This window comes from Balaenoptera borealis, assembly GCF_965194805.1.
Source record: "Balaenoptera borealis genome assembly, chromosome: 11".
Classification (NCBI taxonomy): Eukaryota; Metazoa; Chordata; class Mammalia; order Artiodactyla; family Balaenopteridae; genus Balaenoptera; species Balaenoptera borealis.
The window spans coordinates 71,090,441-71,111,965 of record NC_138868.1 but is presented as its reverse complement, the minus strand read 5'-3'; the positions used below and the strand labels follow the sequence as shown (position 1 = coordinate 71,111,965).

The window sequence follows — 21,525 nt, the reverse complement described above, 5'->3', positions numbered from 1 at the left end:
GAGATCAAAATGGCGCCCCGCGAGTCGCCACTTCCCACCTCTCACTTTCTTCCTGGAGTCAAATTGTTATCGCGAGACTTCGGCCTCACTATTAGCTGGGGCGCGCAGCCCGGGCTTTCTTTTCTCCAGCGCGGTGGTGGAGGTTGGTGGTTCTTAGTTTGTTGGAGTGTTGTGGGGGGTCCGGAGGTTGCTGAATGCGGACTTCCTAGGGAGGGGTGGCGGGTATCTGGTACGCAGCTGAGGCCCATGCCGAGCCGGCGCTGGTTGGTGCAAGCTGTCTGCCCTCTCGACGGGTAGGAAAGAGGACGGGGGCTTCCGGGCCTTGTGGACGGGTGAGGGTTTCCTCTTGTAGCTTTTCCCAGGCCTCTGCGTGGCGTGGCGGGGTCCAGCCGCGGAAGTCAGTCCCCGAGGGCGGAGGGCTCGTGGTTTTTGTGGACTTCGGCCTAGTGGCTTTACTGCGGCCCACAGTACACGATTAATGGCGTGGGCGTGGTCCGTTGTCTGGCATGTAGATGTTAAAAGGTGGTATAGACAATACACATTTTCTGAATTAATTGGGGTTAAGTGCGAGGTAACCATTGCTGACGCCGTTCTCCTTGCACGAGGTTAGGCGCTTCCTGGAGACGCTCGCCCCAAAACCGCACAAAATGCTGAAGGGGAATTGTTAGAGCCAGTGAAGGGCACTATCGCCATGTGCTCCTCCTCGCAGAATCTCGGAATAGGAAGCCAACGCTTCCGTAGGAATGCTTTCTAGTTTCCGAAGAAGAGGTTTTGAGGCAACTTTAATTTTGATAATACGCTCTGATTTTTTTTCTTTTAAATCTCAGGTATACCATCAGTGCCACTGGATCCACTTGTTGAATTTCTTTTGGGGCAGTTATTTCGTGACTTATTTCTTAGATTTTGCATTTTAGAAAACTACGGTAAAACATACCATGAAATTACCAGGAGTCCCTTGGATATTTTGCGAATCTGAGATCTCTGTGACCTTATTGGTTACCTATGTTTGAAATATATTGTTCTTGTAGGATTTCTTTCATCGTTGCTCATTTGTCATTACCAAGAATGCTAAAGACTAAGACCAATATACAAATAGGAAGAATGATGGCATCCCCGATAAGGGAGATGGAAAAGTAAAATTACACATTATCTTTTTTAAAAATTTTGTCCAAACTGTTGTAATGTATCTAAGGAGATTACAACAGTGCCCTTTGTCTTTTTTTTTTTTAATCTGTAAGCCTTTCTTCGAAAAGTTTGAGAATTCAGAACTTTTAAATTAATACCCATAACAGCAAATTCCAGACCAGGAGTTTGGCTAGAGGTAGTTAAGTCCTGCTGATTATTTTCCCAGGTATACTGAGGCTATACTCCGCCTTCTGGCTTTGTATGCAAAAGATTTTCGTACTAGTTCCCAACTGCTGTTGAAAAATGGCTTTTTGGCCGTTAGTTGAACATTGATACTCTTCATTGTACATTACTATATGGCTAAGGGTAAAATTACATTTTTTTACTGTTGCGGAAAGCTGTTTGATACTTTCGTTGGAAATTACAGTACTCTTCTGGAATCTTCCATTGGATAGATTAAGGAGGCAAAACTGAAAGATAGAACCTGTGAATAAAATCTCTAGATTTTAGGATTGACCTGAAATGACAGTTCCTACGTGAAAGTATTAAAGGCCTTCCTTGTATGTGATTTTGCCTTAACTTATGTGTAATTAATTTACGTAATTGTCACGACTACATCAACATTTTCATTACTCTGACACTAGCTGTTTGCATTTATTCAGGGAAACGACATCACATTTACTGAACTTTATATGGTCAGAAATCTGTTTAAATCAAAGGACAATTGACAACAAATTTGAGAGGGGCTTGGAGAACACATACCAGGAATGGATTCTCTCAACTATGCAACGGTATCTGATTCAGCTGTGGAAATTGAGAATCAAAGGTAAGTGCTTTTTTTTTTTTTTAAATAACTATCACCAGATTTTTCTGGAAAAGAGACTAGGTGGTAATTTTACTGTATTTGAATTACCGGGAAAGCATAAATCATTGTAGATAATGAGTGGTGGTAATGGTAATTTTCATGCATTAGAACAGAAAAGGAAAACCTGGTTTGCACAGGCCTTTAAAGTTTTAACTACTTATAATCGTGGGACACATTGTTAACTCAGGGAAACGGGAGTATATTCTCCGGGCCAAATTGGTATCTTCCTGATTAAATCATCCTCATTTTATAAGAAAATGGATATCAGTAGGGAATCTTGTTTTAAAATCAACTTGTTCTATTCCACATTATCAGGGATGCTGGCTTATGTATATGATGAGAGGTATCTAGTCCTAATCGTTGTTTATCTCACTGGGAAAACAAATGAGCATTTCTAGTATACTCACTACATCTCTCCACTAGGATACTCTTGTTTTATTTAGAGGAGGCTTTGTCTTAGTTTAGCCTCTAGCAGTGAACAAGGCTGTCTTTGGGAAGATGATTTTTTGGCTAAGTGCTATGGCACATGGCATTATGGACCACTTGTGGTAGAGTGGTCAGAGCTAAGTGATTGGCTAGTACTGAGCCCATCTTTTAAAAAATTTGAGCATGTTTTTCTGCTTTGATTTGTAAAAAAAAAAAGTATATTACTGGTAATGAACATTCAGTAATATAAGAGGGTACAATTAATCTTTCCCTGTTTTCTAGTGATAACTCTTCCTCTGGTAGCAGCTTATTTAAAACTCAGTGTGTTCCTATCCCACCTAAAAGGAGGCAAAGAAACCCTATTAGAAAATTTGTTCACAAACCTGAAAGTACTCAAGCAAGAGATTCGTCTAGTGACTCATCTATAGAGCCAAGACCATTGACTTTAAAAGCTATTTTTGAAAGATTTAAAAAAAAGAAACGTAAAAAGAGGAAATACAAGCCAACGGGAAGATCAAGGGGAAGACCAAAAGGAAGGAGAAACACTAGAAGCTCACAAATAAATAAGAAACAATTTAAAGACAAAGGACCTGGTTTCCCATTTTTAGAATCAGGAAATGGAAGAAAACCATTACCTTGGAGAAAAATTTTAACCTTTGAGGTGAGTCTTTATATATGCTGGTACACATAGCTTAAAATGTCTGAAATGAGTTGTTGGTTGCTTTTAGAATTTAGATGTACCTGGAACATACAGTCTTCACCTTTTATAATACTTCTCTATACTGACTATACTGCTGCTTAAATGCCACCCCCATCCTTCAGCTCAAAGTTCACTTGGACTTCTGGGTGGAATCTTGCACTGGTAACACTGGGTGAATGTACCTGTATATGAAGTGCTCTAAGGCTGATTTTATACCTTGATCTTATCCTGTCAGGGCTTTAAACATCATTCCTAAAACTCAAATGCCCAGTTGTTTTATAGTAACCGAAGTGAAACCCACACCTGCCTTTCATGTTCAGTGGCTTTAGTAGATTTCATTTTGTTCAGCTATTTCAATTTCTGACAGAATTACCAGACAAATATGCCAGTACTTAGCAGTAGACTCTGAAATATTTGAGATAAGTGATTGCATAATTTGTAGTCACTTGTTCTAGAATCTGATTTATAGGAAAGGATTAATACTCATTAACCTCTTTATGTTTTAAGGTGATTAAAATAGACAGTTCTCTGCATTAAAAAATGTCTTAAGTAATGCCCAAATGATAACAAGATTTATGCTTGTTTTTCTTGGTACTAACTTTGATAACTTGCTAGGTAGAACAGTGAATTGATACACATGATCTCCATATGGCAGAGTAGTTAAATCGAGATCACTAAGGACCTTCTTGTTATGGGGATCCTTGTAATTTTGGAACGTAGGCATTTGCTGAGTGGAAGAAAATTTTTTTATTTTTAAGTCCTTGACTTAAAATATGGTGTTTTTGGTACATAGCAAGCAGTGGCAAGAGGATTTTTTAACTACCTTGAAAAACTGAAGTATGAATACCATCTCAAGGAATCCTTGAAACAAATGAATGTTGGTGAAGATTTAGAAAAAGAAGACTTTGATAGTCGTAGATACAGATACTTGGATGATGATGGATCTATCTCTCCTATTGAAGAGTCAGCGTAAGTTCTATCATGGATTGGAATAATTTTGGACATAGGTTTTTATGAGATTAAGTGCTTTTAAATTTTAATGTTGCTCCATATGCTATCAATTTGTTTATACTTAGATTTAATAGTGATGTGAGCACAGATAAAATATTAATAGACTTGACTGGTATTGCTATTTCAGTTGTATGTCATGACAGTATACTACTCATTGGGTTATAAAAGACTTGTCGTCTGAGTGATACGCTTTTTTTTTTTAACCATTGGAGTATAATTGCTTTACAATGGTGTGTTAGTTTCTGCTTTATAACAAAGTGAATCAGTTATACATATACATTGAGTGATATGCTTTTAATATTGCAGAGCAGAGGAGGAGATTGCAACAAATCTTGAACATGATGAATGTGATATTAAATTGGTGGTAAGTGACAATTTTATCCCACTTCCTTTTGGGAGGACAGCTCTTGACAAAGGGAAAATTTTATCCTGTTGTGTTATTGTCTGTATTTAAGTTTTGAAAGGTTCAATGCCTTTGGTGCAGGAAACGCAAGAATAAAAATAAGAATTTTATGGATAATTGGTGAGAACATGAATTATCAACACTATATCAGTAAAAACAATACTATTTAAGTTTTCATGTGTGGTGTTGCTACTAGGATATCAGATGAGAAAATCAGCAGAAGTTAATTTGGATTTTTAACATCCAGATGTAGTATCCAGGTTATTTTAAGTAACCTAGAGTTTAGTTATATGTAATTACTAGCGCGGTAAAGTTAAAGTTATTGCTTAGTATTGGTATTTCTTACGCAGGAGGATAATTATTTCATAATAAGTTCTGAATTACCAAAGAAGAAGAATGTATATTTGGAACAAGAGGAAAATACTGAAGAAGCTGCACTGCCTAAAAAGAGAGCATCAAAATCCAAAAAACACTGGACAGAGGACAGAATGGCCTGAAAATAGATAGGATTATGACTACCAGACAAGGTAAACAGAATAGAGAAAAAGGAACTTTACAGAAAGAAAAGACCATAAATGGGAATACATATGCCAGCCTTATGATAAAAAAGAACCTTGTAAGAAAATAAAAAGATTAAACAAATTTATAAAACTCCTGAAGTAGTAATTATAAGAAAAATAATTAAAACAGTGAGATTATGTAGAAAAAACATTGAGGCTGTTACAGCAGAGATAATCACTTCCCAAAAAAATAAACAACGTCCTACTGTTTTTGCATATGGTGGTGCAACCCCATTTTTATTTTTTTTCAGACAAATTTAGTGTGAAATGCCTATTACTGTAATAAGAACTTAATATTTTCCTTTCCTAACTACCTATAATATTTCAACTATCATTTTCATCACCACTGTATGTTGCAGATTATGCCACTCTATATACTGCATTTTACCATAGCACTTGTGTTTGTTTTTGTTTAATTTGTGGACAAAGACTTATAGACAGGTGCAAAAATAAATCCTCTTTTGCAACCCAGAACTCATTGTTCAGTATGAGTTTTGATACAGATAAGAAGGAACATGATACCTAAAAGAGAGTCAAGTGATGGGGGTGTATTGATAAACATAAAGATTGCTTCCAGGACTATAGGGCTGATAATTTCTCTCATATCTTCAGCTTTTAAATTATCAGCTGTATTGATTTAGTACTCTAATTTTAATGTTGACATGAAACAAAGATGGCTTCTTTTTTTAGGCTTTTATCTTGAACACAGTGTCTGGATAATTTAAAAAGGTATGTCTTACGCTTTAAGTGAGTTTGGGTCCAATTTGTGTAAATGTGATAAATTGTCAGAATTTAAAACCTCCATAGGTTTCATTATTGAAAGGCATTTTTGCCAATTTTAAATTTCTGTTCGTAATGTAATTTTGGAAAATGAATCTCAGGATTGACATGCTTTATAGGGACATTGTGCCAGTTTCACTTCGCTTGAAGGAAAGGGTCCCAGAACTATAAATAAGGCAATTATAGTCAGAATCCTGGATATTCCTGCTTCAAGCATACACAACATATTTTTAACCTCCCCGCACCCCTATATAATATTTTTTAAAATTTTATTGAAGTATAGTTGATCTACAATATTAGTTCCTGCTGTGCAACAGAGACTCAGTTATACATATATTTCTATTATGATTTATCACAGGATATTGAATATAGTTCCCTGTGCTATGTAGTAAGACCTTGTTTATCTGTACTATATATGTAAGTAGTTTGCATCTGCTAATCTCAGACTCCCAGTCCATCCTTCCCCCACATCCCCCTCCTTGGCAACCACAAGTCTGTTCTCTCTGTCTGAGGCTGTTTGTTTCATAGATGTGTTCATTTGTGTGGTATTTTAGATTCCACATAGAAGTGGTATCCTATGGTATTTGTATTTCTATTTCTGACTTACTTTGCTTAGTATGATAATCTCTAGGCCCATCCATGTTGCTGCAGATGGCATTATTTCATGCTTTTTAATGGCTGAGTAATATTCGTGTGTTTGTGTGTGTGTGTGTGTGTGCCACATCTTTATCCATCTCTTGATGGACATTTAGGTTGCTTCCATGTCCTGGCTACTGTAAACAGCGTTGCAATGCACGTATCCTCTCAAACCATGTTTTTCTCTGGATATATGCCCAGGAGTGGGATTGATAGATCATATGGCGGCTCTATTTTTAGTTTGAGGAACCGCAGTACTGTTTTCCATACTGGCTGTACCAGTTTACATTCCCACCAACAGTGTAGGGGGGTGTTCCTTTTTCTCCACACCCTCTCCAGCATTTATTATTTGCAGACTTTCTGATGATGGCCATTCTCACTGGTGCGAGGTATATTTGCATTTCTGATACTGAGCAATGATGAGCATCTTTTCATGTGCCTATTTGTATGTCTTCTTTGGAGAAATGTCTATTTAGGTCTTCTGCCAGTTTTTTGATTGGGTGGTATTTTTTTGGTTATTGAATTGTACTATCCAATAGTTTTATTATTTAAATTTAATGGCCATGCTGCTACTTGTTATATACGTCATTACATCTGGACTGAACATATATACTAAACACGTCATATGTTTTCAAGTTCTTCCTTCCCTTCAAATTTTGGTTTACCAAAATTGATGTTCTGCTATTAATTCACCCTCACATGATGTGAAGAATTCCCAAATAACTTTTTTCTTGAAAAGCTCATGGTCTAAATGAGATGAAATGTTGCTCCTAAAGGTTATTTTAATGTTATGCATGTTAATATGCTGAATAATTTTATAGATTATAATTTTGATTTAATCTGACCTTTGTTATTTAGATTTGCAAAAGGGATATAATATATTTTTCATACACTTGTTTGGCTAGTGCATTCTTTTATTTTTGACTGCACCAAGTGGATTGCAGGATCTTAGTTCCCAGATCAGGGATCGAACCCACTGCCATCTGCAGTGGAAGCGTGGAGTCCTAACCACTGTACGCCAGGGAAGTCCCTGCAGTGTTTTTAATGCATGCATAATCTAAAATGAGGTAGAAGATTTAATAGTATAATGCTAGAAATGACTACACAGGACACACAATTTCATGAATCTGAATGATACAAAGTTTAATTAAATACACCCAATTTGCCTTCAACGATTCCCCAATGGTCAGAACATCAGCCACATTAACATTTTTCTGTATTTTTACAGTTGATATCAACTAATGAGAAAATACTTTATATAGTTCTTAAATTAAGGGAAAAATTCAGTTAAAGTAAAAATTTTGCAGTAATCAGGGAATTGCATAGGCAAAACACATTGCAGTAATGAAGTTCTTAAAATCAAGCTTAAATTTATATGTGGAACTCTGGTTCATGTATAATAGCTAATAAGTACTTTGCATATTTTTATCTGTTAGTATAATGCTATCTTTTCTAAGCATTGTTAAAATACCTACCATGTGATTAATTAATGGGATGATTTCTTTAAATTTCTTAAACATCCTTTGTGATGTCTGACTGTTACTGCACAGTTTTGAACTCATCTAAGAGACTGGAGCTCTTTCAAATAATTGTTCTCTTGTGGACTTGTTTATATTTTTTAAAAAGGAAGCAGTGGTTGAGGTCTATCCCGATGGGGCTTTTTCTGTAAACCTACATCGTTGGAAACGCCTCATAGATTAACTGTGTGGTTTCCTTTACTCATAGAACTACCTGTTAGATCTGTGGGAAAGAACTACAAGACAGAGCTGCCAAGTAAACTATGAAAAACCTAACAAACTTTTTATCTTAGGTATTGGCATATCCCAATGATCTGTACTGTTCTAGGGTGTGATGGCTTAGGTAAGTTTTAATCAGTGACAGTGTCATTTGTTCGGGGGGGGGGCGGGGGGGTACCATTCCCAGTTCAGATGATGAATTTAACCGTTCAACTGCTGAATGATACAGACATGAACTAAAACTTAATTCTGATAGAGCTGAGTATGCTTAATATCTAAATATTTTAAGTTGTATATTGAGGTTTTAATTTTTAATCACATGAGTATGGTATCCATCTTTTATTTGCTATTTTATCTGCAGGAGTGAATATGATTTGAACCTAATACATTTTTAGAGGTAAGTGGAATATTTAATTTCTATTCAAATTAAGGATTCAGAAGTTCTGAAAAGAATGTTAAATTTTGAGTATAGCATTCCATTACTGTTGTGACTGCTAGTTAATTAGGTTATAAAACAATTACCAGGATTTTGGCCAAAAATACTGCTGTAATATTTGTGTTTACAGAATTGGAAAAAAATGAAGAGACAGCACTGACATGTAAATATCATGTATAATCGGATAGTTTCCTGTGTAAGTTCTATATAGGTATAGAGAGGGTAAAGGTAGCAATGGCTAGGTTTATAGTTTAAAATGGAGTTAATGTAGTTCTCATTGGAATGACAGATATAAAACTCAAATTAACATGTTACAAGAACGTAAATTTTTTAGAGATGTGTGAAGATAATATTTCTCAGATAGTAACGTTACAAACTTGAGGTTGAGGGGTTTTTCTGGTTCAGTCATAATTGCACTGCATGGTATCTGCATTCAGCAGTTTGTTCCTGCTGGGTGTTCAAAGGACAGTGCAATATAAATTCAGTATTTGGCATCGTTGGTTTTCTTGGCTTTGTGCATGTTAGACCTGGTATTTCTACTGATACAGTATTCCTATAGTTTCTCATACTGTTCAGTTTGACAGTATTCAATAGTTAACTAATACTATTTTTCTAGGGTGTCAAATTCAGAACCAGGCAGATCCATCGCCTGACCCTAAGCATGTAAGGCTTTCTATTTGTTGCTTCTAGTAGCTTTCCTTTATTGATAGCATTGTTGAACTTCTATACAAGTGCAGAAGCCTTTTGCACAGTGTATATATAAGCTTGAGAGAAATGTTTATAAAGCCTCATACTGTTGAAAATGGGCACTGTTGTTCATGGTGTCCGTAAATTGTTAATGTGGCTACATTGAGAACACAGGTTTTGCTTCCATCACTGTAATTTTATTGCAGTGGTGACAATGAGACCTGCAACATTTTTTTTTTTTTTTGCTAGGCTCATGAGTAAAAACTGGATATAACAAGGCTTTTCAGTATTAGAAAAGATGAAGGGATAAATAGCAACGTACTTGCTATGTTTAATTTCTAGGGTCCTAAAGTAAATCGCTTGAGGAAATTGGATCCCAAAGATTACAGGTATGATTTTCATTTCATTTTTTTCCCCTTGTATTTAATGAAAAAGACTATAATGATGTTAAAAAGGCCATTAGTAGTTTTACTATTTACCAGTGATGTATGATGTCATGATGATGGGCAAAATGTTCAACTGCTCTGAATGGGCTGAATGAAAATAGCCTTTCTGAACATCCATCTTACATAAAGCTATATTTTAAAACATGAAAGCTCTAAGATAAAAGTTGCCTGAAACATGCATGTTTGGAAGCAATCAGCTAAATTTAGGTATGAATGAAAATGGAGCCTAATCAGTCCCAGTTGCCATTACAATCTTTTTCTGTAGGTGGGGAATTTTGAAGTGTGTCCATATTTCATTGGAGATCAAAGAAGCCTAACTAAAAGAATTGTGGCAAGTAATTTTTTTTATTTTACCACACCAAATTATTTGTCAGGTTTTAATGGTCATTACCAAGGCTTTTAGAATGCAGTTTCTCATTTGCTGTGGACATGACCATAAAAAAAGTTTCCCACTAGGTTTTATTTCTGCTACTTTGTAGCAATCAGCCTGTTGGGAACATTTTATTGTTTACTTGTATTTCCATTGCCTAGGTCAGCACTGTTCCAGTATAAATAGAACACAAGCCATTTTTTCTAATTAGATTTTACAATACCGATACATGGGTAGTGACTATTATATTGAACAGTATGTGCCTAGGTTGCTGGAGTTCTTTGTTTAATCCTGGGCTTTTAGTTTATTACATTACAGGTTGCCTGGTTACTAAAGGAGGGGAGGCTGGCTTCAGAATTTTACATGAGCATCTCTGAAAATGGACCCTTACCTTTATATTTGTTATACAGGGCTGACTCACACGATAACTTCTTTTTGAAAGGTATGTACACATTAAAGAAAATAATTTTATAGGTCATTTCAAAGAGGGCTGATGGGACCAAATCCAGGAGCTCTTTACGCTGTGACCAAAGATTGAGTTCTCCACTGGATATAATAGTAACTTGATAGTGCTATGTTTTCCGGATGGAGATACAAGCCACTCATACCCATGACTGGTGATGTGGGAAAGTAAAAATAAATGTAAATATCTTCCAACTTTAACCAATGTCTACTCTCTTCTTTAGGGCTACTTTATCTTGAAGATTATGAGTTTGGAGGAACTAAGGTGATTGGCAGTGGAAAGAATCAGAACATGTGAAATTCCTTAAAAATTTATTGACTTAAATAACTTTGTGTTACACATAATTAAAAAAAACCCTTTACACTTTGTGCAGAAAGTCAGCATATATTTTTGGCTCGAAGTTTCTCTAATGTTTTCTGTGGAGGGAATAGTAACATTTATCAGTTACAGTTCTGATGTGCCTTGGACATGAAAAATTGGGGGCGGGGGCTGCTCACCTTATGGAATTCTTTTGCCCTTGCTCTGTTTTGGGCATATGCGGCTTGCTTTGCTTTCTCTTCCTTTTGCTTTTTCACTTCAGGTAACTGATGGTATAATCTGTAAGAAATTTATATGGAATTAAAGACAGACACTTCAGCTATGTGAATTCATATATCTTCGTATATCCACATACATACCTTAGAGCCCTTTGGTGCATATGGACTTGTGCAGTCTTTCTGTCTTCAGGAAGAGACACTCTAACCTTGTTCACACCCTTCAGGTGACTGACAAATGAACCTGAGCAGAGAACAAGTCATTTAATATATATGTAATGCCAGATTCTCTTTGAAAACTGATGTGGAGAGTATACCTGTAGGTTTCTCCTTTACTATTTTGGTTTGAGAACTTCCAGAGACACGAATTTTATTCCTTATTTCTTTCTGTCTCTGTGAGGATCTCTCCATAAATGCTTTTTTTCTTTTTATAAATGCTTCTTGTAAGCTCCCTGGAGTAGCTGTAAACTTTGAAAGGGTTTCTGTTTAAAAGAAAAAAATTGAGGCTATATGTCAGCAATATACGAACATGCGGGGTTTCTGCTCAAGTAGGGGGAACCTGAGTGGGGAACCCCACTGGCCCCTGGGCTCACTAATCTGATGCTCAGGGCATACATACCTGCACACACAGCTGGTGGTTTCTCCACAGAATGTTCTGATGCAGCTGGACAATCTGAGTTTTGTGTTTCTGATAGAAGAGGCAGAAATTCACTCACCTAATTGTGAGAAAGTCATAGACTTTACCACTTGACCTCACTGTACAGATTCACAGCAAAGGTTCTAAATTTTACCCATTCTCAACCCTAGGTCCTTTGGCCTTTCTAGAAAGTTCAGTTATCAGCTTGTCCACTGTGAGCACATTCATACAACGATTCTAATGTAAGAATAAATGCCATATAGAAAGCTAAGTAAAACTATCCTTTTTTATTCCCTAATTCTCAACTATAGGTTGCTGTATGAAATGAGAGCTACGAAATTTACCTGAAAACAGCTCTTTGCCTCATTTTCTCTCTTTTCTTCTAGAGTTAAGTTTGCAAAATCCATTTCAGCAATACTGATATCACTATTGCTTATCAATGTAAGTTCTGGTTCTTCCATTATACCATGGCCACATTCTGTCTCCTGTGCAGTAAAAAGGGAAACAATATTCAAAAATCATAGCCTCAAAAACACTCAGAATGTGAAAAATATGTACATTACGGAGGAAGAACACCAGGTTCTTCAAGACAAACTACTCCATGGGTTACAGAGCCAAAAGCGCCTGCTGACTGACTGGGGGCTGTGCAGAACTGCAGTGTATGTGTCCCCTACCTATCTGAATGGCCGCTGGGCTGCAGCTGAATGCTGCGAGACCACAAATTGCTTCAACCGTGTTTTGTTTGTTTTTTGATGTGGACCACTTTTAAGTTACAGTATTGCTTCTGTTTTATGGTTTGGTTTTTTGGCTGCAAGGCCTGTGGGATCCTAGCTCCCTGACCAGGGATGGAACCCACACCCCTGCATTGGAAGGCGAAGTCCCAACCACTGGACTGCCAGGGAAGTCCCTAGACCACACTTTATTAAGGAGAAAACCTTTCAAAACTGAACAAGAATTTACAAAAAACACAAAAATCCAAAAGCTGCCAAGTAAATCACCTTATTTTTTGCTTATCTGTGAAGGGACAAACACATAGTACTAGAAGGTAAGCTGAAACCAAGCAGATTAATCCAGTGCAGCACAATGAGGTTCAACACTGTTAAGTGCTGAAGCATAGGCTGAGCCACCATTTTTCAGGAAAGCTGGAGAAAAATGTGAATTGGGAAGATCTGTAAAATTCAGAGGGAGGTCAAATTTAAAAAATTTGTTTTCTCATTTCATTGAAGATTTCCAATGATTATGAGATTGACTAAGATAGTAGCTCTGTTGCATCTCTTGCAATTTTGTTTAAAAAGTCTTCTGAAAATGAAATCAAAGATTATATACAACACAGATTTCACTTACCCAGATTGGAATAGAGTTCTGTAATGAAAACGATCCAGAACTTACAAAGAGCTCTGACGGTGCTAGTTGAGTTTGGTTTCCTATGATTGTTGGAGTTTCTGCGGTAGTTGAATCCTCAAGACATTTTTCATTCTGAACAGTGACTGAATATGGTGTCTGAATTGAAGTTCTTACACATAATTGTGGACTTATATTTAAGACTCCACAGGTTTCTTTATCATCAGTGAGCCCTTGACCTTGTAACACTGTTCCAACTCCTCTTTCTGACAGTTCTTCAAAGCCCAGTCTGTCTTTTCTGCCTTCTGGTTGGTTTTTTATTGAGCACTCACTGGAGGTAGAACCACATGGAGTGCTATGCTGTAGATTTAATTGATGAAATACATTAGCCTCACCAGATGAACTGAAGACTGAACTTTGCAAATTTCCTACAGAGAGCTGGAAAGGAACACTTTCTTGCTTGTTTTGTAACGTTTCATTCTGTTCAGAGGAGTAGTTTTGATTTTCCGCCCCTTGGGAAGAGTCTCTTGCTTCAGTGCTAAAAATAGCATGCTGGCTTCCTTCCTGTGAAGAAAATTCTGGCAGAAGTTGCTGAAAAGACTGTTCAGACCCTATAAGAAATCAGTTGATCATAATTATATGTTGTAAAACTTGAATAGAGATATGGTCTCTAATAGTTGCTGAGGACATTGCAAGTAATAGGTTACTTAAAATTTTAGGAATGAAAACTGACATAGACATGAGTAGAAAGTTAAAGGATGGTCACAGTGATTTTCGAATAACTACTGCTCACACCATGTATTTTCTCCTATAATATTTAACAAAGGAACTATGACTTAAACACGAGGACTTTTCCCCCATAACAGAATACTGACTTTATAACAAAGACTTAAACATGCATGTGCATCTCATATATATGTTGTGATGTGTGTGTATATATATAAAATTTGTATAAAAAGTTTTAGAAGGATACTTAAACTGATAACTGTAAGGGTTGAGGTAGGGAAGTTGAGCAAGAGGCAGCACTTTTTATTTTATCAAAATAAAATGCAAACTGAGCATATATTACTTGTTATTTAAATAAATATACAGAGAAACTGGTGAGGTGGAGACAAACCAAGAGCAATTGATATGAACAACCGTGAAAAACAATTGAGCTTTATTTAACTTTTTTGAACTTCTACATACCTTCAATAACAGTTTCTGTAGCAAAACTCTGAGCTTCGTCACGAGCCCAGTTAGGATCAGGCTGGTTCAGGCTGGTCCTCAATGCTGTAAAAGAAGCTGTACTTTTGGGTGGCAGACTAGAACGGAGGCTTTCACAGGAGGAATCTGACCTCTGATGGAAGACAACAGGGAAACGCTGAAATATTAGTATTTACTATGTGTTACCAGTTGAATCAATCTTTTATGTTTCTTTGATATTATTCTTCCTTAATTACCACTTTACTACCACATAAACCACTTGCTTATTCAAACCCAATTCTTTCACTTTAGTAAATATGAAACAGACTTTTTGTTTAGAAAGCAAATTGTGAATTAACAAAACAGAGTTCAGAATATGACTGAATCATTTTCTGATAAGCAGGAACTATGCAGAGCTGCCTGGAAATAGAAAGACCCAGGTTTGCATCTTAGCTCCTTTATTGTATAGGAAGAGACTTTAAATTTTGCAAAATTCTGTTTACCTGACTGTTTAAGACTGAATTCCATTAAAGTAACACCACCCCCCAAAACCCTGAAAAGTTTTTATGGGTCCTCATAGCTGGAGATAAAACTGGGACAAAATTCTAATGCACCTATTTTCAATCTTGGTTCTGCATTATAATCACTTTAGCTGACCATTCCTAGGGATTCTGATTTAATTGGTCTGAGGTACAGTCTGGGCACTGGTATCTAAAAGCTTACCAGATGATTTTAATTGGCAGCCAAGGCTAAGAAGCATTGTTCTGTTCTAACAGAAGAAAAGACAGACTGTTTTTGGAAATTCACTGCAAAGAAGCATCTACTTTATTATACCTGGTAAAAGTCTTTGCTGTCTTGAGAAATCCCAGAGAAAGATGATGACGAATCAAAATCTGGATGTGGTTCTAAGGGTTTAAACAGCTGACGATGCAAATTTGGAAAACTCTGTTCCAGTTCTGGAAAGTCAAAGTCAACTGTTGGAATTTTAAGGAAAAAAGACACTTATTTTAAAAATAAAGCCTAGAAAAGTAGTACTAAGAACATATTCATAAGGTAGCTCCAATTCAACAAAATTACTTGCATTTTTTTCATTACCAGCAGATGCTTTCAAATTAAGTCCTACCGTTCTCTCTCATGTACAAAAGCGGCTGGTGGTGGCGGTGGTTTGACCAGAACCTTTGACAAATGCAAGTTTCCATTTCTATTATAGCCTCAAGGTCTTTATGGGGTTAGTTAGGAGTAAGATGCCATCATTGTCACTGCTTTGTTACAGTAATCTTTGCTATTCTCAGCTCATTTCAGGATCAATGATTTGAAAAAAAGAAAAGCGCACTGTAGCAAGTGTTGCCACAGGCCAGACACTGCACTTTATGTGCATTATCCCCAACACCCCTCCTTCCACAGGAGACAAGAGTAAGCTGCCTGTGGTCTCACAGTTAGGAAACAGTCAAGAGGTCTGATTTCTGAGTTCTTGTGCTCAGTATGGCAATACTGAGCTACTGCAGTTAACTTTGCAAAGGTGAAGGAAGATCTGCTCATCTCTTCTACACTGTCTCAGTCAGTCTGTTTCCGGAGCCCCTCTCTCACTAAGTGCCCTCGGCGTTTTCCATGTTATAACTGCTACAGCAAGCCATCAAAACACAAAGCTCAAACAATTACTACTTCCAACTAAAAAGGATGAAAGGTTAAAAGTTAAAAACACTTAGTTTACATGAAAGTATTTGTTCACAAATAATTTTACCCCACAAGTCTGTTTTTTCAGTCATCAAATTTGCTTCATTTATGTACTTGTCTATCATCTGCTGAATGTGTGTCTGACCAGATGTAAATGTTTCCACTGCAGGTAAAAGAGGTTTATGGGCGTCTTGAGGGTCCTGTCCTTGATAAATAACTTGTGTTGAAGGAACTACAGAACTTAAAACATTTGTTTCCTCTTCTTTACTGTTGGGAGATTCTTGTTCCCTCTGGTCCACAAGCTCTGAAAACGACTCTGAAAATTGGGTTTAATGAAAATATTTAGTGTCTGGGTACTTCCTTTGAGACGTATTTTAGCAGAGAGGCATAGCAGTACACATCGATAAGGAATCAGTGCAGCCAAGAAATGTGCTCCGTAGAGTCCCACCAACATTAGCAGACCCTCCTCAACGTGCTACTGGAGATGAGCAGAGTGCCTCTGCGTCTGCAGCCCCGGGACTTCAATCGTGGTTAGAATGCTGTCCAATATTCTAAAGGCATGATTACTTTTGAGATTTAAAGAACAATCCCTCTCAGCACCTTGTGAAAAGCAATGTTGGCTCTCACCGCTGTACTGCAATGCAACTGGTGCTTCTCTTTCAATTTATTTATAAACATTCTGATATTCTTACCTGTAAGGCTCAAATCTGTGTTTTCATAACTTAAAAAGCTCCCAGTAGAAACAGTTATTGAAGATAATGGCTCATGATAAATTTCTTGTGTTTCAGCCTAAAAATTAAGAAGAACATTAGGCCACAATGTAGGAAGTAATATCTAGAAAAAACCCAAGTCACCAACATTAGCAGTTATTTATTCTGAGCTCAGATCAAGTGTAGAAACCTTCATAGTTACAAAGGTCCGTAGTAAAACCTTTTCATCATTGCTCAGAACTGATTAGCCTTTCATACACACAACCCCCAGCCCACTCTCACCCCCCCATCAGTAAGTCCTCAGTTATCCACTGTCACCTTTACACACACACACACACACACACACACACACACCCCACTTATTGTTTTAAATTATTCTTTTGCTTCTCAGAACTATGGAGATCATGCATCAGGTAGACTAAGAGGTCTTCTGATGCTCAGATTTGGCTGTTTTCATCACTGATCCACTCCAGTAAGAGCAGATCTCAGAGAACACAGACTTCAATATTCCACAACTTCCGTAAACTAAAAAGACAATATGAAGCCAAGCAACTCTAACAATGCAGCACACATCAAGACATTACTAACCTTATCATCTGGCTTCACATTTGGACCCAGGTATGTATGGTCTTCTTCCTCCACAGAGTAACTTAATACTGCATGATTCTCAACCACAGCCTCACTGACCTTGACTAAAATGGGGAAGGAGGGGGAAGGTCTGGATTATGACAAATCAAATATTTAGCACCAGAGGGCATAATTTCCTGCTTTCCTACAATTTTCTCTCATATTTTGCTTTGTAGAGTTGCCTTATCTTAGACCAAAAAGAAAAAAAAAAATTCATGTTATTATTCATTAAAAGCATTTAGGACTTCCCTGGTGGCGCAGTGGTTAAGAATCCACCTACCAATGCAGGGACACGGGTTCGAACCCTGGTCCGGGAAGATCCCACATGCCTCGGAGCAACTAAGCCCGTGTGCCACAACTACTGAGCCTGCGCTCTAGAGCCCGTGAGCCACAACTACTGAAGCCCGTGTGCCTAGAGCCCGTGCTCCACAACAAGAGAAGCCACCGCGATGAGAAGCCCGCGCACCGCAACGAAGGGTAGCCCCCGCTTGCCACAACTAGAGAAAGCCCACACGCAGCAACAAAGACCCAATGCAGCCAAAAATAAACAAAATAAATTAACTAATTAAAAAAAAAATTTATAGTCAGCACAATATAATTTTTCATGGAAAACTGTAGTTGTCATTATTATTCTATGAATAAAACCCTTTAGAAAAGAGCCAGTGTGATGGGAAATGCTTGTCATTAATTTTAAGTGAAGAAGCAAGAATATTCAATTATAAGTACAGTGTGATCTCAAAGGTGAGAAAAATGCACATAAAAAAGACAAAAACACCAAAGTGCAACCAGTGGTTGCTTAAGAATGGTAGGACAAGGAGGAATTTTACTTCTTTATAACTTGCAGTGCTGTCTAAAATCACAATGAGCATACACTGCTTTTATTATGAATTATCATTCCTAATTACATTTGACATATTAAAAATACATAAAAATTATACTTTCTGTCTCACTATTAGTAATCCGGGTATTCTGAGTTAGTTTTTCTCGTACTCCCAATAGCCAACATTTGTGAGAAAGCCGGCCAAGGAATATGGTCATCTGTGGCTCTGAAATAGAATATAATTAAAACTGCTCCGCCAAATATAAACTAAAATTTCTGTCTCATTATCCCCATGATATTATTAAAAGAGATCATGAACATTAAAAGTATGTTTCTAAAAAAAAAAAAAAAAAAAGTATGTTTCTTAGATGTTTGTGTAAGAAATGTTTTCTAAGAGGTAACCCAGGACACGTACACATGCACACATATGTATCTGTATATGTGTGCAGATACATATATTTATTCATAAAATATCTATATTACAGATAATAAAGTAAAAACAGCAAATATCAAATATATTTAAATATAATTTGTTTTTAAATACAATTTTTTACCCTCTCCTAGTTCAATTAAAAATATATTATTGTGATACAATTGATTTAACCATTAAACTGTTACTTGGTTGCTTCTTTACACACTAAAATTTTAAGTGAAGAAAGTAAGAGATGGTGAAACTTTATAGTGAGTTGTTATTTTTTCTTAAGCAGCTCATTTCAAAAGCTAGTTGTGAGATGGGAAATTACGGGTTTACTATTTCATAATCACAGTTCTATAACTGTTATTATCGGTAACAAACCAAAGAAGATTCCCCCAGAGGAGGGTGACCAGGGTAGCACTTGGGTAGTGATAAGAATTGAAAAATAAAAATAAGGGAAAGAAGCAAGGTCAGAGTTAAATAAACTTCAGTGAAACTGCAGTTTTGTGAAGGTGATAAATGAGGGGAGAAAAGTCTGAACATGTCTGAACATAGACAAAACCATGAATACTGTCCAAACCACAAAAATGACCTATCATCTCCTTATCCTGGCTAACATGAGTGACTGCTGCTTAATCAAGTACAGCTTTACTTAGCCTAACTCCATTATTCCTACCTAGGACCTAGGGAAGAATTTTGTAGGTATCCAATAACAGGATCACCCTTGCTTCCTGATAATATCCAGTACTAACAAGCAAAGCCCTATTTCAAAATACTTAAACCCTCCTCAAAATCACCTAATAAAGCCCAAATCTTATAGTAAGTCCCTTCTAATACCCTCTAACTAATTCATTGGCCTCATGGTTCCCCACGGTGTGCATTCTCCCTAACTACAACAAGTCAGAGCACCCAGCTTTCTTCGATTAGATATGTGCTCTTGGTAGTCTTTGGCTAGAGGACATTGACAGGTAGAATAAAAAGGAATGCAAGTATTCACCGGCTACATCTAAAAACATGGTAATGGTTTTTATTTTAAAATGTCAAAAACTATAATTCATTGGAAATTATATTTTGTAGTTATTTAAATCTCCAATTAAAAAAGGAGAAGCTAAAGTCAATTTTTCTATAAACCCTCAAAAAGAAAATAGGTCTTGCTCATCTCTCATTGTATTAAACCCTAGATACAACTAAGATAACAATTATCCAAGTATATGTGACAGCTAAAATAAAAAGAAATCTGGTTAGAAAAGCCAACTACTTAAAAGGTGCTTTAGAACTAATGAAGCAGTACTGGAACTATGCTTTGCAGGGTCAATATTATACATATAAAATAGCTTGTTATAAATATGCACAAATTCAAAAGCGAGAAAATTAACATCAGTTGTCTCTGGGTGGCAGAATTAAGTGATTTAAAGTTTTTTCCTTGTAACTTGTTCCTTAATACTTTCCAAATATTTAAAACTAAACATAAAACAGCTCATTTAGAATGCCACAGATAGAATTTTTAAAAGATAATACTTAGTATTTAATTAAATGTGGATTGTTACAAATAGGCTTAAACACAAAATGTGTAGAGTTTGCCAACTGTAAAAACCTCATACCCTTACATACTTCCTACCGACATTTACTTACTTAGTGAAACAATTTAAAAGTGTAATTAATTATTCTCTAAATAAACTTCACTTCCCTCATTCAACTTTCTGTGTACAGAAATAATATAGGCTTCTTATGGAAAAAAAATTTCACAGTATGTAAACATATGAAATAGAAGTGTGAAACCCAACCTCCAACAAAGATTAACCCGTACCTAAACTTTGGTGATTCTTATTCCAGACAGTTTTCAAATGCATGAACACAGACTTTTCTCCCCTCATTTAACACCTTCACAAAACTGCAGTTTCACTGAAGTTATTTACCATTTTTCATTACAAGTAACACTACAATAACTATCTTTTGTCCATGTATTCTTATGCACAGCAATTCCAGTTTCAACTTCTTTCTCTCTCACCTGCTTTATCAGAGTCATCACCACAGATGTTCTCCTGGGCAACTGGGTGAAGATGACCAAATGGATCACAGCCCAGGGGGCTCCCAAGAAAACTTTGTTCTCGGCTTACTGAGACCCTCAGTGGGTCTCTGTCTTGATAAAAGTCTGGTTTACCTGGGAGGGAGAAAAAATTGACTCACTGGATTTCCACTTACGTTTCTAGTTAAAACTAAAATGGCAATTTAAATTATGGGTAAAAATCTAAACTCTTAAAGACTTAATCAGTGTAGCAAGAAAATAGTAACTGCTTAACTTTCACACAGCCTTTAAATTATTTCACTTCAATTTTACTAAGTTTTTAATGATACTCCTACTTCCTAATAATAGAAAATGCTTCAGTACTGACTAATCACAGGAAAAATGCCTGGAAAAATGATCAACCATTAAGTATTATAAGGAATAATATGCATTCGTAATATAAAGTTCAAAAATAGCTACAGCTAATCTGTGGTATGAGAGATCAAGGTAGGGGTTTACCCTGGGGAGAAGAGGAGAAAGAGTAATTGCGAGAGTAAAAGGGAAGCGTTTATGGAGTTCTCTAACATTCCAGTTCCTGACCTCGATGGTGTTTACCTGAGGGTGATTATCAAAGTAATAATCACTGAAATAAACACTTATGACTGAAATAAACACTCATGAAACAAACAAACAAACAAAGGAGTGGGAGACACTCAGAAGTAGAAGCTAATTTACTGTGCAGAACCCCAGAAAAACTTGGGAATTAAAGGCAAGAGGTATTACAAAAGGAAGGTGTGAATCAGGGAACTGAAAACAGGGAGAATGTTTAAAAACATGTACGTGGAAAAGATCACCTGAGATTCCTATCTCTCAACATCATCCCCAGAGAAGACCAAAGGTTTATCCTCTAGAGAAACTGAATCCTACACACTCT

General features: G+C 36.6%; 2 protein-coding genes across 39 annotated transcripts in view; one reads left to right on the top strand and one right to left on the bottom strand.

Moving 5' to 3' along the window:
* Nucleotides 1-2: 2 nt before the first annotated feature.
* TAF1D (TATA-box binding protein associated factor, RNA polymerase I subunit D) lies at nt 3-18,009 on the top strand. 26 transcript variants are annotated; one of them, XR_014231157.1, is made up of 14 exons: nt 3-142; nt 1,788-1,951; nt 2,699-3,077; nt 3,910-4,085; nt 4,434-4,491; nt 4,881-5,057; nt 5,781-5,819; nt 8,317-8,366; nt 8,604-8,639; nt 9,295-9,341; nt 9,708-9,754; nt 10,077-10,142; nt 10,592-10,623; nt 10,868-11,020. XR_014231157.1 is itself a non-coding variant. In XM_082340041.1 (7 exons), exons 2-6 carry the CDS (start codon nt 1,893-1,895, stop codon nt 5,025-5,027), a joined length of 819 nt encoding a protein of 272 aa, XP_082196167.1. In that variant the 5' UTR covers nt 3-142; nt 1,788-1,892; the 3' UTR covers nt 5,028-5,057; nt 10,868-11,020. The 26 variants fall into 26 exon arrangements, 3 of the variants coding, with proteins under 3 accessions (XP_082196167.1, XP_082196168.1, XP_082196166.1); XR_014231158.1 differs by having other exon boundaries at nt 9,708-10,623; XR_014231141.1 differs by lacking the exons at nt 5,781-5,819; nt 8,317-8,366; nt 9,295-9,341; nt 10,077-10,142; nt 10,592-10,623 and adding exons at nt 17,116-17,342; nt 17,587-18,009 and having other exon boundaries at nt 10,868-10,908.
* Nucleotides 10,939-21,525, bottom strand: part of CEP295 (centrosomal protein 295) — a 48,066-nt gene continuing 37,479 nt past the window's right edge. For 5 of the 13 annotated variants that reach the window (XM_082339863.1, XM_082339870.1, XM_082339871.1 and 2 more), the window contains 14 exons: nt 20,595-20,747; nt 18,302-18,397; nt 17,313-17,416; nt 16,707-16,803; nt 16,082-16,330; nt 15,175-15,314; nt 14,344-14,494; nt 13,159-13,766; nt 12,159-12,299; nt 11,797-11,893; nt 11,495-11,659; nt 11,322-11,421; nt 11,142-11,241; nt 10,939-11,060 (listed from right to left, as the gene is read on the bottom strand). In XM_082339863.1, the coding sequence (XP_082195989.1) occupies nt 11,022-11,060; nt 11,142-11,241; nt 11,322-11,421; nt 11,495-11,659; nt 11,797-11,893; nt 12,159-12,299; nt 13,159-13,766; nt 14,344-14,494; nt 15,175-15,314; nt 16,082-16,330; nt 16,707-16,803; nt 17,313-17,416; nt 18,302-18,397; nt 20,595-20,747 (2,240 nt within the window). In that variant the 3' untranslated portion in view covers nt 10,939-11,021. Of the gene's footprint in view, nt 11,061-11,141; nt 11,242-11,321; nt 11,422-11,473; nt 11,660-11,796; nt 11,894-12,158; nt 12,300-13,158; nt 13,767-14,343; nt 14,495-15,174; nt 15,315-16,081; nt 16,331-16,706; nt 16,804-17,312; nt 17,417-18,301; nt 18,398-20,594; nt 20,748-21,525 lie in introns of those variants that run through there. The other 8 variants (XM_082339867.1, XM_082339873.1, XM_082339868.1 and 5 more) reach the window with 8 other exon arrangements.

Excerpts from the sequence above, each read along its gene's own strand:
- TAF1D (XM_082340041.1), top strand. The coding sequence starts at position 1,893 with ATGGATTCTCTCAACTATGCAACGGTATCTGATTCAGCTGTGGAAATT. Across the intron at positions 1,952-2,698 it reads GTGGAAATTGAGAATCAAAG|TGATAACTCTTCCTCTGGTA; the intron begins GTAAGTGCTTTT and ends CCTGTTTTCTAG. Across the intron at positions 4,492-4,880 it reads AATGTGATATTAAATTGGTG|GAGGATAATTATTTCATAAT; the intron begins GTAAGTGACAAT and ends TTTCTTACGCAG.